The sequence below is a fragment of the Thermobia domestica genome, chromosome 1, assembly GCF_964235325.1.
Source record: "Thermobia domestica chromosome 1, izTheDome1.hap1.1, whole genome shotgun sequence".
Taxonomy (NCBI): domain Eukaryota; kingdom Metazoa; phylum Arthropoda; class Insecta; order Zygentoma; family Lepismatidae; genus Thermobia; species Thermobia domestica.
In genome coordinates this window covers 69,178,545-69,191,517 of record NC_137454.1, presented here as the reverse complement: position 1 = coordinate 69,191,517, position 12,973 = coordinate 69,178,545, and the positions used below count along the sequence as shown (strand labels likewise).

At 35.0% G+C, this 12,973-nt stretch overlaps 1 protein-coding gene across 5 annotated transcripts in view; it reads right to left on the bottom strand.

Moving 5' to 3' along the window:
- Positions 1 to 12,973, bottom strand: part of LOC145685785 (ATP-binding cassette sub-family A member 2-like) — a 203,752-nt gene that overhangs the window by 42,384 nt on the left and 148,395 nt on the right. For all 5 annotated transcript variants that reach the window (XM_081758317.1, XM_081758345.1, XM_081758336.1 and 2 more), the window contains 4 exons: positions 12,103 to 12,329; positions 5,323 to 5,558; positions 3,346 to 3,461; positions 1,877 to 2,024 (listed from right to left, as the gene is read on the bottom strand). In XM_081758317.1, coding sequence (XP_081614443.1) covers positions 1,877 to 2,024; positions 3,346 to 3,461; positions 5,323 to 5,558; positions 12,103 to 12,329 — 727 coding nt within the window. The remainder of the gene's footprint in view (positions 1 to 1,876; positions 2,025 to 3,345; positions 3,462 to 5,322; positions 5,559 to 12,102; positions 12,330 to 12,973) is intronic.

Below are 12,973 nucleotides of genomic sequence, written 5' to 3'. Positions count from 1 at the left end.
TCAATCGAATAATGAAAAGTATCAGGATGCACCATGCACTGATTAGTTTTTCTTGACATGGAAGTAGCATTAGTGATAACAATATCAAGAGCAGAAACTGAGGGGTCAACACACAGGTTAGTATCCCCCCCCCCCAAAAAAAAAAAAAAAAACAGACAATTGCTGAAACTTCAATTTGGAATAATAATGTATTCCTGGAAGTTGTTCATTATTTAACCAATCAATTTTGGATATGTTGAAATCTCCAAAAATCAATATATCATTTTCCAGAGGATTCAACCTACTAGAAATATGGTTCAGGTAATTTTCAAAATTCACAGGGGAAACGGTTGGTTGAAGATAAACACACAATATTAAGAGATTCTTTGCAGAATTATATTTTAGTTCAATCCACACACATTCACTTATGAATTCAAGATCAGGCTTGCGATACACCATAAAGTTTTTCCTTATTGCTATCAGAGATCCACCACCTCTCTGACATGACTCTTCGTTATATAATCTGTCGGCTCTAAAACATATATAAGTATCTGGGAAATAATCATAGTCTCTATGAATATCGGATAACCGTATTTCTGTTACCGCGATTATATCATATTCACAGTCAGAGATTGAAGAGAAAAAAATCACTACTCTTAGTTCTTAGTCCACGAACATTTTGATACCAAATTTTAAGATTTAGATTCGTCATGCCTAGTAGGAGAATTATGATTGGTAACTTCGCCATAATTCCGCAGTTTACCATAGAAAGGTCCTATGAGAATACCTGTAGGCCACACTTTAGGATCGTTGATTCGGGAGAAATCTGATTTCTTCACTTCTATATGAAAGGAAGAGTAAGAATTATGTTTGGTTTTCAATCTGGTGCAAACTAATTCTTTCACATTGAGTTCCTTAACAATTCCTTCAACTTCTTCACTAGTAACTAACGAGTTAAATCTTGTTACAAACAGTACTTATTTTTCTTGATTTAGATACCAGGTTTGAATTACCTGAGCCACAGCCAGAGGTGAGGTTCCTTGGTTCTCTCCGAAAATCTAAAATCGGTAAGTTGTTAACTTTCCGAGTTTGAAATGGTTTGTTATTTTTAAATATTACTTGAGACCAGAGTGAAGGTGTTAACTTAGAAGATATTCGCTCATCTTTTCCAGTTTCACTATTATCTGTTAAACTTGGGAAATGATTTTGATCATTATGTTAGGAGTCGGAATAAAGTCTTGTTCTAAGTCCTGGTTAGCAGTTGAAATCTTACGGGTGTACACTTGTTCTCCAATTAACAGACCTCTTAACAAAGAATTTTCTTTCCTCAAATTTACAATTTCATTTTTAAGTTCAAGAAGTTCATGCAAAAGTTCACTCTTGATCTTGTTTACACTAAATTCAAGTAATTTTGATATCATTTCAATGTCCATAGAAGAACCCTTACAACAAGATAACTAATCATCTTGTCTGTTCATTTTAAGAGATACGTAATTGCCTACCACTAGCTGAACTAGCACAAACAAAAAAATTATCTTTTTGAACACAAGCATTACATTTAAAAATAACACTAGTTTTAAAAAAGACAATGAACACACACACACACACACACACACACATAAGAAAAACTCCAAATGGCCAAAAAGGAATCTGCTCACAAATTAAAGAAAAGAAATCAGCTTTTCGACCAGGAAAATATAATAATAATAATAATAATAATAATAATAATAATAATAATAATAATAATAATAATAATAATAATAATAATAATAATAATAATAAAATCAAAAAAGAATATATATAATCCTTATTGTGAAGTATGAGTACACGTAATTTTGAATACTTGGAATAAAATAGTCACTGTGCAAAACCATTTAATCATTAACTTAGCATTTACCTTGTCATAAGAAAACACTTCCAGAAGAAACGACGTCACTATGCATGTGATTCCAATAAACAAATTGATGACTATCAAGAAAATATAAGCAGAGCTTGGTTCTTTAAATAGAAAAGACACTGGATACATCATGGGTGTGATAGACCACCTGAAAATAAAATAGATGAACTTCTACTTATGTATACAGTAATTACATAGCACGTCAATTATGATAGATACATTTTAACGAATGTGATTTACGGTTTCCTATGTCACACTCGGAATTTCATTATTACGCTGAGAGCACATTAAATTGCATCATGTCTTCTTTACATTCGCTGTTGTCAGAACGTTAATACCGACGAACAGCATGTCCCGAACAAGTTTAATTGTTTGACCAAGTTTAAAAATTAGATCTATACAATACTAGTGTCAATAACCCACTTCGCTGGATTAAAATAAGAAAAAATAGTAGTATGTTTCGTTAGTCAGTCACTTGTTACTATTACTGAAGCGCTCTCAGATATCGGTCATTTTCGATTATTTTCATATCCCCCCCGTAGTTGTGGGGTTCAATTTGGATTTAAACGACATTCAAAATGTCACTGTTCATCTCAACAACCCCAAAAACTACGGATTCGACACTAATATCGGTCATTTTCGACCATTTTTATGTATCTCTCCCCTTCCCAAGTTGCGGGACTGAATTTGGATTTAAACGGCATCGAAAGTGTCACTGTTTATCTCAGCGCCCCCGAAAACTATGAATTCGACACTAATATAAGTCATTTTCGATCATTTTCCTATATCTCCCTATCCCCTAAGTTGCACCGTCAAAGTGAAATGATAAAAAAGCATCTCAGGCCCGAACCTCATCTATGCTGGAAATTCGGTCGAGATCGCTCGGGTGGTTCATGGGTTATTAAGTCACAAACATAGTCACTTTCATTTTTATTTATATAGATAGCTAGATTAAATTAAAATTATAGATTAGTGATGAACAAATCCTTTGAATATACATTCATATAATTTTATATAAAGACAAGCATACCGAATTTCAAGTTTTTATTCCAGTTCCAGGTGTCTAAGACATGAGATTATAGGTCCAAAAAAGACCCATTTAAAAAACATGGAGAATATCTTTATACCCCCTTTAGACCCTCTAAAAATTAAAAATATTCACCTTTGACAATTTTCCTGTAGCTTAGTCCCGGAAAGCTATAATCATGCCAAATTTCAACTTTCCACATTAACCGGAAGTACTCGTTATTTTGTTAGTTTATGTAGTTTTATATATATTGTAGTTAGGATATTTCTATTACTGTTACAATATTATATATGCTTTGTCATTTGGACATCATTGGCAATTCTTTCAAAAATCATCAAAACTTACATACAAACGAATTTACAAAGAACAAAACAAATTCATTCAATAATATCAATAACTTATATCTCGTATGGATAAATAGCACGTAAAAAGAGATGCTTACCCATATAAAAGAAATAAAGAGACTACTGCAGGGAAGTTCATATCCGATGTGTACGCAGGAATATCGAAGATCAACAGAATCAGTACACAGCATGTAGCAGGAACGGTATAGTTACACTGAAATGTATGGTTTACGCATCAAAAATAGGTACACAAAAATGTTAAGTAGCAAGTTTTGAAATTGGTTATTATTAGTTAAATGTAAGAAAGATCATGTATATCCATATTTAGTTGGTCGTGATAGACAAAAACATTAAATTTTATGAAACCATTTACACATTCTTTTATATAATACTGTATCTATTTCTGATTCCCTAATATGTTCGCAATAAAATATACATAGTTTATCAGATACACTTGTAGTGAAATAGCAGTTTCTTGCTTTGCCCCATAATAATGTTTTGAATATTCTTATGCAAACATACGTGTCTTTGCATTGTATACACTATGAAGAGTTTTAAAGGTAGTTCCCTGAACGAAAAAGTTAGATTTGTTTTCAAAATCACACACGAAAGAAATTTGTTCCATTTACAATTTAAGTGTATATATATATATATATATATATATATATATATATATATATATATATATATATATATATATTAATAACGAGGTGCATACAGAAATTGTTTGTTTAAAAATAAACGTAAGGAAATGAATATAATTATGTATGAATTAACTGTAGTCATTAACATGTACGTGTGCCAAATTTGAAGCTGTAATCATTTCCTGTAAATTGTATATGAAGGAAAATTATTTTTAACCTAGCCTGAAGTGATAGATTTCACTGTCGAGAAACAACATATCATAATAAAGATGTTGGTTACACATGGAAGAAAAAGCTACCGATACTTATTGTCACTTTAAATATGTCTGTTCGGATTCGTGAATTTACTAACAGGCAGGAATCACTTGAAGATTTGTCAAAATTTAGATGTTCAATTTCTGATACCACCGTACAATATAGCTTATATAGCTTGGGCTGAGGCCCTAGTCATAAAGAACCAGCAGTGAACTCTTAGAAGATATGTGTAACATTATAGGATATCATGTAGCGTCGTCGAAAATTATGACAAACCCCTTGAAGATATCTAAAGTTGGTTAAGCTGGGTCCCGACAAAGCTGCACTAAAAAGTTTCTTGAATATCAATTGTCAGTGTTTCCCTGTAATCGAACTGTGCAACTAATGGGTAGTTGCTTGAGTCTGTTGTTATTATGGATGAAACTTTTATCCTTTCTTGAATGCGGAAATAAGAAGGCAGTCCGAAAAGAATAAATACTACTTCTCGTCTGCAATTAAGAAGTTTCAACAGGTTTCTTCGAATAACAAAGTTCTTTACCATCTTCTGAGACCAATGGTGATTAATTCTAGCTCATCATATATCAAAAGGACAAACTTTTGGATAAGCGACTGCTCCTGCAATGCAGCAATGTCGACCATATATGTGTTACAGTCAGGTTCTGGTTTCCATTGAAACGATGCAATGCCTCACTGATGCAATTTTTACACGGCAAGAACTTTGACGTGTTCCCTCACTCATCTGTTCTGTGCTCGGATTTCCAAAACGGGCACATTCATTGCGAGCAGACGTTCCGGGTTCGTAGGTATAGTCAAAAATGAAATTTTCCAATGTCTAAATTAAAGGGGACATATGAGGAGTCTTTCACAGGTAAAACGACCGCGACGGTGTATAAGACGCAGATCAGAATTATGCTGAAAGGTGAGAAGACATTATTAGAAAAATAAGAACTGTAGATGATACGGGAAAACGACACTTTAATTTTGGTACGCACCTCGTATAAGATGTACATTTTTCCACTGCGAAACAAGAAATAATCCCTTTATTAGACACATATGCATACACAACGTGAAATATATTGTTACCTACAATACTAATTCAGTAGTAGTTTACATTTCAAAACAAAATATTGACTTCAAATTTCCTGAACACACACGTACGAGCTGCTAATAGCTTACCACATCCCAAAAGTAGTTTGCCGTCCAGTAGACAATTCTATGTACACCGCTTACCACTTGCAAATGCTTGGCTTTCGTAAATCTTTCATAAACAAGGAAAAGAACAAAACTTGCAGGCACAAAACTCATGGCGACGATGATGAATATGGAAATAAGCACATCAGTACCTTGAAGAATTTGGTCCTTAGAGAAAGCCGTTTGAGTATCCGTCATCGGATGATTTATAACTGTGATTCCTTAAATAAATAAATAAGTAATAACAATTTTAAATGCTATAATAAAGAATGTCAAGTAGAATTCAGTCTTTTCAATCTTTGCTATCTACTATGATGAAAAAAAAAAATATATTGATGTCTACATTAACTTCCAAATGCTCACAATCTACAATCATGCAATTTACGGAATATTGCATACAGTCTGTTAAGTAAGAGCGTAGGCGGTATTAGGCACAGCTGGTAACAGATATTGCCGTAGTTCTTTCACAACCCAATAGAGGGAACCTGTGCCCTCAATGCAGTGTCCAGAAAGCACTAGTTGAGTGTGAACGTGTGACTGAGAAAGACAACAACAGCAGTGAGTGCACCTTATGCGTCGCGTTTAGGCTGTGTTTGTATGTAGCCACCCCAGAGGACCGAAAATGAGTCACGCCGCGGCGACGAAATATATGAGGAAGTCCAAGTCGTTTGTACAAAAGTGGGTAAATCGCTATAAAGTGGTGAAGAACGAGGATGACTTTCAAGAACGTGGGTCAAAAGGGAAAGTGACTCCACATGTAGCAAAAATTATTATTAAGCTGTTCTCACGAACTCCAGCCTTAACATTGCGTCAAGCGAAGGCAAAATTAAAGCAGAAGGGTCACGATGAAAGGGTCACGTGTGTAACTATTAGAATGCATCTCCGGGCTCACAACATTAAATATCGAGCTATACTAAAGAAACTTTTATTAAGTGAAAAGCACGTCATGAAACGACTGGGGTGGGCAAAGAACAACATGGACCGCGAGTGAGACAACGTAATTTTTACCGACGAATCTTCTGTGTGGAGTTATGTAAGCAGACAACGGGCCTGGTCAACTGACGCCAACAGGTTGGTCCAACAGACAGTGAAACATCCCATAAAAGTGCATATTCTCAAAATTGGGTTTCGGCACGTTGCACGTGGCACTTTAAATGCACGGAAGATGTTACAAATCTATTAAAGATGTTTGCTACCGACTGCCAAACGTTGGTTCATCGACAAAAATGAAGATTGGATATTGCAGAAGGACAATGATCCTAAGCACCGCAGCAAACTCTGCAGCGACCGGAAAAGGGAGAAAGGTGTACAGGTATTGGATTGGCCCTCTCCGTCGCCTAACGCTAATCCCATTGAAAATGTCTGGTCATACATCAAGCTTCAAGTCAAACGCGTCTTCACTTTAACCCAGCTGTCAACGCAAATTTAACACATTTGGAGGCCTCTTCCACGCGAATATGTGGAAAACTTGGTTGCAAGCATGCCTCGGAGATGTCAAGCCATTATCGACGCTGTGGGTCACTGGACGCATTATTAATTGTACGTGCATGTTTCTTTTGTGCATATCTGATGTATGTATATGGTTTCACACACTCTTACTTAACAGACTGTAGTTTATAAAAACACAAACTAAACAAGGAAACAAACAATATATATATACTCACGCAACATAGTACAATATTGTCTTAACTGAAATCTATTTCCCGCAAAATAACTTAGAAAAAGTCAGCGAGTTGTTTCATTAAGAATATACAGATTTCTTAATAATAAGTTTTAAGAAAGGATCGGTTTGTTTAACAAGATGCTATATTGTTGTAAAGTTAAAAATGCAGTTTTGCTTTTCCTTTGTTCGCTACCGTGAACAAGAGAAAAAATTGGGTGAGTGTAGCTAATACTTCTTGCTAAATGTTCAGGAGATTTCTTTAATCATCACACGTCAGCAAAAGAACATTTTTCATTATTATTTCTGTTAATGAAGGAATATGGAAATATAGTTGAATATCGCTGAATAGAGGAACTGATGTGAGAAAAATACGTTATTTCATCCATTTATATCATAATACATAATTTAATCATTACAGTGTTCTGTAATATAGACATTCGGGTGTCCAAGTATGAAAGGCGTTATGGTAGAAATAATGTGATCTGAGTAACTAAGCATCGATCTTAAGATTGGAAAACTGCATGACTGAGCACGCCAGGGAGAGTAGCGCTTAGCGCATCGGAACAATGAGAACTTGGATTTGGCTTCCAGACCAGTCAGGCATATTTTCACTATTTGAATGTTATTGAATATTATTGTTTACTTGCAAACTGCTGCCTATGCCCCTTGTTCATGATGATTTTCTGACTTTTAAATGTTTTTCTTACTACAATATAAAATTATACATACAGGATCTTCGAGAAAGAATGGTAGGATTTTGTGGGGGTGCTACGCAGGAGTAAATGCACTTGGTTGGTTGAATGATACACCACTTTGTTTGACAACTCTAATAGCTTATTCAGTGAGAAAAACAAATACAATGCTACCAGAATCCACTATATTCTGATTTTTTTTAAAAAAAAGTGCTAATTCCTGACCATTCTAAACTCATTACTCAATGTTCTTCGCATGTTTCAGCTCGCGCTTCCACTCCTTTTGAGAAATCACCGCGACGCTACCTGCTTTCCCTGCAAGCTGTTCGTAACATTGTAACAAACTATCGAGTTGCCAAACAAAAGAATTTATCATTCAACCACATTTCTGTACAGCAGCCCCTTTATTCTCCTTTATAAAACTCCTCTATTCTTTCTCGAAAACTTTGTATTATATTTCAACGAGAAGTTAATTTATTTTGTTTCATCTTTCGTTAGACTTCTAGGCATGGAAATGAACCAGCAGTTTCCGCTTTCTAAAGCTCACAATGAGTCGAGGAAAATTACTTTTTCAGTGCAGTGTCACAAATTTGGAGCGTAGTAGTTTCAATAAATATGAATAAATGAATCAACATTATTTAAGAGTACGAGGTGTAACTGAAGTGCCATTGATTAAGGTCATTCCAAAGTTATTTGTCTACCTGACATGAGTAAGACAGACAGATAGAAAGCTGTTCACCTTAAGTAACAAGATTTATTTATTGAAAACAATAACGTCTGTAACTACAATATTCGACGTATTAATAATTTACATTTTGTTATGGAACATTTCTGGTTTTCGAAGGCCGCAGGGTTCATTGGCAGAGCTCTCATCCCTGGCGTGTGGGGTCCCTGATTCGATTCCACTCCCGGCCAGTTGGCTTTGTAGTGTGCGTGGGTGCATGGGGTTTCTCGGAGTTTCCTCGTTTCCTCCCACTTATCATCCATCTTATCATTGCAATCTCCCTTAGTCTCGGTGCATAATCGTAGGCCATTAAAACTCAATATTATATATATGTAAAACGATCTCTTTTTTTATTTAAAAAAAGCATATATACAACTACGAGAATTTTTTTTCAATAAGTTACCTGATTTTCTAAAGCAAAATAAAATTGTGACTGTTGTTTAAGTCGCATTTTTACGGGACTTCTTATTTTAAACAAATATTACTTGTAAATGATTGTTATGAAGACATAACGTAAATTTCCTTCTGTATTAATTGTTACAAATGTACGAGGCGCGTTCGGAAACTAACCTCCGATTGGTCACTGTGTGTGAAGAAGTGGGGCAGAGCTATTATCTTTGCACTGACGTGCGCGGTAGATCAGTCTGCATCCATCCGTGTTAGAGTGAAGGTTAGAAAACCTTGCCAAGTGCGAGGTGCAAGCTGTTATACGGCAAAACAACATTCAGCAGCAGCTGTTCATCGGGAACTTTGTGCCGTATGGACTAAGTGTGATGAGTGAAGGAGTTGTTCGTGAATGGATTCGTTCATTTAAAAGTGAACGAAAAAACATTCATGGCGAAGAGAGAAGTGGCAGGCTATCACTGGTCACTGATGAACTCGTTCAGAAAATTGATGGAAAAGTTCGTAAAAATCGACGTTTCACAATCTCGGAGCTTTCCAATGAATTTCCACGAATTTCCAGGACTGTGTTTCATGACGTAGTGACACAAAGATTAGGCTAAAGGAAGTACTGTGCGCAATGTGTCCAAAATTCTTTCTAAGCACCACCAAAATCAACGAATAGCCTCTGGAGTGGACTTTCTCACCCGTTCTGATGAAGGAGAACCATTGTTAAACAGGATTGTAACCGGTGATAAAACCTGGATAAAGTACGTCAATCCTGAGCCAAAGAACAGTCAATGGTGTGGGCCTACAAAAATTCGCCTAAGAAACAAACAAATAAACAAACAAACAAAAAAAAAAAAAGAGAGAGAGAGAGAAAGAGAGAGGCAACATTTTTCTGGCATGAAACTCACGACAACCGCGTTTTACGATGCTAAGAAGGTGTTGCTGGTTCAATTCATGGAACGGAGGACAACGATTAATAAGGACGTGTACTGCGAAACGTTGAGAAACTTACGACGGGTCATACCAAACAAACGCCGTGGAATGCTGACTTCGGGTATTGTGTTTTTGCACGACAACGCTCGACCTCACTCTGCTCAAGTAACCATGGACCTTCTGGGCCAGTTTAAATAGGAAGTTTTCAATTACCCGCCTTATAGCCAGGATTTAACACCCAGCGATTATCATCTCTTCATGCATATGAAGAAGTGGCTTGGATCTCAGCGTTTTGGTGATGTTGAGGAGCTGAAACATGCGGTCACAGGCTGGCTCAAAGCACGGGCGGATGATTTTTATGCTGATGGAATTTCTAGGCAAGTGCAGAGATATGATAAGTACTTGAATGTTTATGGAAACTATGCTGAAAATAGAACAAACAAGTAGTTTTCAGACGTATATAATAAATTCTTCTTACTTTAGTGTTTCTTTTAACCAATCAGAAATTACTTTCCGAACGGCCCTCGTATATATATATATATATATATATATATATATATATATATATATATATATATATATATATATATAACCATCATTTTTATTAAAGTTTTCCTGTGCTAGTAAGATTATTTTGGTCAAAGCATGTATAACGTTATTCTGTAATTTTTGAGAACTATGTGCACTTGAGAATAATATCGATTGTATGCAAAACAAACAAATAAATAAATATAATTGAATAAAATTATATTGCACTTCCTTGCAGCTGATTGGTCTCTACCCATTATTTGCATAACAGAACTTTATCAAATCAAAGGAGTTTTATATAGAAAGCATAGTTAAATCGTACATTCGTGGATTTCCCCCCCCCCCCCCTCTTTTTCTGTTTAACCTTTTCTCGCATGGACTATTTTTAAGAGACTTCATGGTCCAACAAAAGCATACAGCCACAAGAAAGTAGGAAGGAAAAGAATGTAGTTTTCTGGGGGGGGGGGGGGGTTATGAATTATTCTTGGACTTAGTGCTATTTTCATATAAACAGAACCTTTTCCATTCAAGGTGCACTAAATATTTCCGGCGAATTATATGACATTGTTTGATTCTGTTATGCGTAAGGAGGTTAAAGTGCTACTATCAAAGAAAAAAAAATTACATATCACAATATTGCGAGCGGTGATGATACTTAATAAGAAACAAGCAAAAAGGCTAATACTCACCGCAAAAAATAGAAGAATTTTCTTCTACATGTAAGAAGCTCTTTCGGAAGAACCTTCTTCCATCATCAGCTTATTTAAAATTCAAAAAGGATTTAAAACATGAAGGAGAATATGGAAAGGTAATAATAATAAAAAAAAAAGTTTAAAGGATTAAGAAATGTAAAACACAAATCTTCTGTCAAGAATTAAATACATGGGAATAGGAACTCACTATCATTGAACACTACTGTTCACTGTTTTCTTGCTTTCTAGATGGCAAAGGTATATAGTGAAAGATTACTATAAATCACATTTATTTCTCCCCTATCCCAATTAAATATGAGATTCTCTTTATGGATGTAATATGATTCTTTAATTCTTCGTTCCGTTGCTGTTTTTGTTCTAGCAACAGATTATAACCATAACATCGCTTCTTACATGTAGAAGAAAACTCTGCCATTTTTTGCGGTGAGTATTAGCCTTTTTGCTTGTTTCTCCCTCCCCCCCAAAAAAAATCACATTCGTATCATGAGTAACACTTTTTTCATCTAATTTTTTTTTTCTTTCGAATTATTTTGAAAATATCATACAATCTGAAATTTATTTTTAAAATATGCCACATTTTCTCAATTTAAATACAGACAATGCTTTCTGAAAAGAGGTGGCTGTAGCATGTAATAGAACACATATACTGGTACACTCGAAACCAGTCTGCACGATATCAGTTCTTTAACGCAAGCACCAGTATCATGAAATTAATTAATGACGTAATAGGAATTGAAAAATATTTACAGAAGCACCCAAATTTTGATGGAAAAATTGACGCTACGTTTCAATGACCTCTTGTCATCTTGTTCATGTGCGTATTTTTAAAAGATCACGTAAGTGAGTTTTCTAAAGATGTTCTCCACTCATATCACTTTTATCATTTCACAAGATACTTCACCACAGTTCATTTATTTATTTATTAGCTCTATTTGCACTATTCATATTACTGTTCCCTAATTAACTGACTGAGAAATAATGGGGAATGAATATCCATTTCAACACGAATTTATTTTGCATTACATATAAAACAAATGAAAGAATAAGGAACTACAATTAAAACGAACTAAAATTTCGTAAATTTTATTCAATTTATAGCGCACATACTAACTACCTACTTACCATATGCTGCAGGGTTTCCTTTCTTAGGGGGTAAATTGGCTCTTAAAATGGCATTATTCAGCGTATTGACGTAGGTGGGCATTGCATGGAAGCCTTTATGATTGTACCAAACTTTTGCAGCATGTCTTACAGCAATCTTTCGAAATATTGGAGGAGCTTTCCAAGCAAAGTTAACAGGTACAAAGTCACGTATCAACCCAAATGTCAGAGCACCATATCTTCTCAATCTACAACAAATTAAGGAAACGAACTATTTTATTCTTTACAAACATACATAGCTACAAAAAGCTTAAAAAACAAGATCAGAATAACTTTCCTTTTCATACATTACAATTCAGTGTGGTTCTTACTGGAAATATGGTAGTGGGAAAATGATCACCAGTCTTTAGTATTCCATGCCATTCCCTTACTGGAGCTATATACATAGATTACCTCCATACTCGTAGCGCAGTCATTTCTTGTATGTTCGATAGAGCGACACTATCTAGCAATGAAACTACATATTAAAGTCAAAATAAAAGATCACGTAAGTGAGTTCAAGTACATGCAAAATGTCGGTATTGAAAGAATACAGGACATTAAATTTTATACGTATATATATTCAAGGCATTGTTTTTTCTCCATAAGATTCTTCAAACGTTAACTTCATTAAGGGCTTTCCTTACAAGGGAAGAGAGGGAGATTATATATTGAAGTGGAAGATGATTGTTAATATACCAATCGAAAGCACTAATGACGTATATTACGAAACTGTAATAAAAAAATTCCGAATGCATATACTGTGCGAGTGATATGAATATACAGGGTGTCCAGAAAATCCGCGTCTATCCCTAGAAATCGCAAACGATGAGACAGATGCCAAAATAGTATA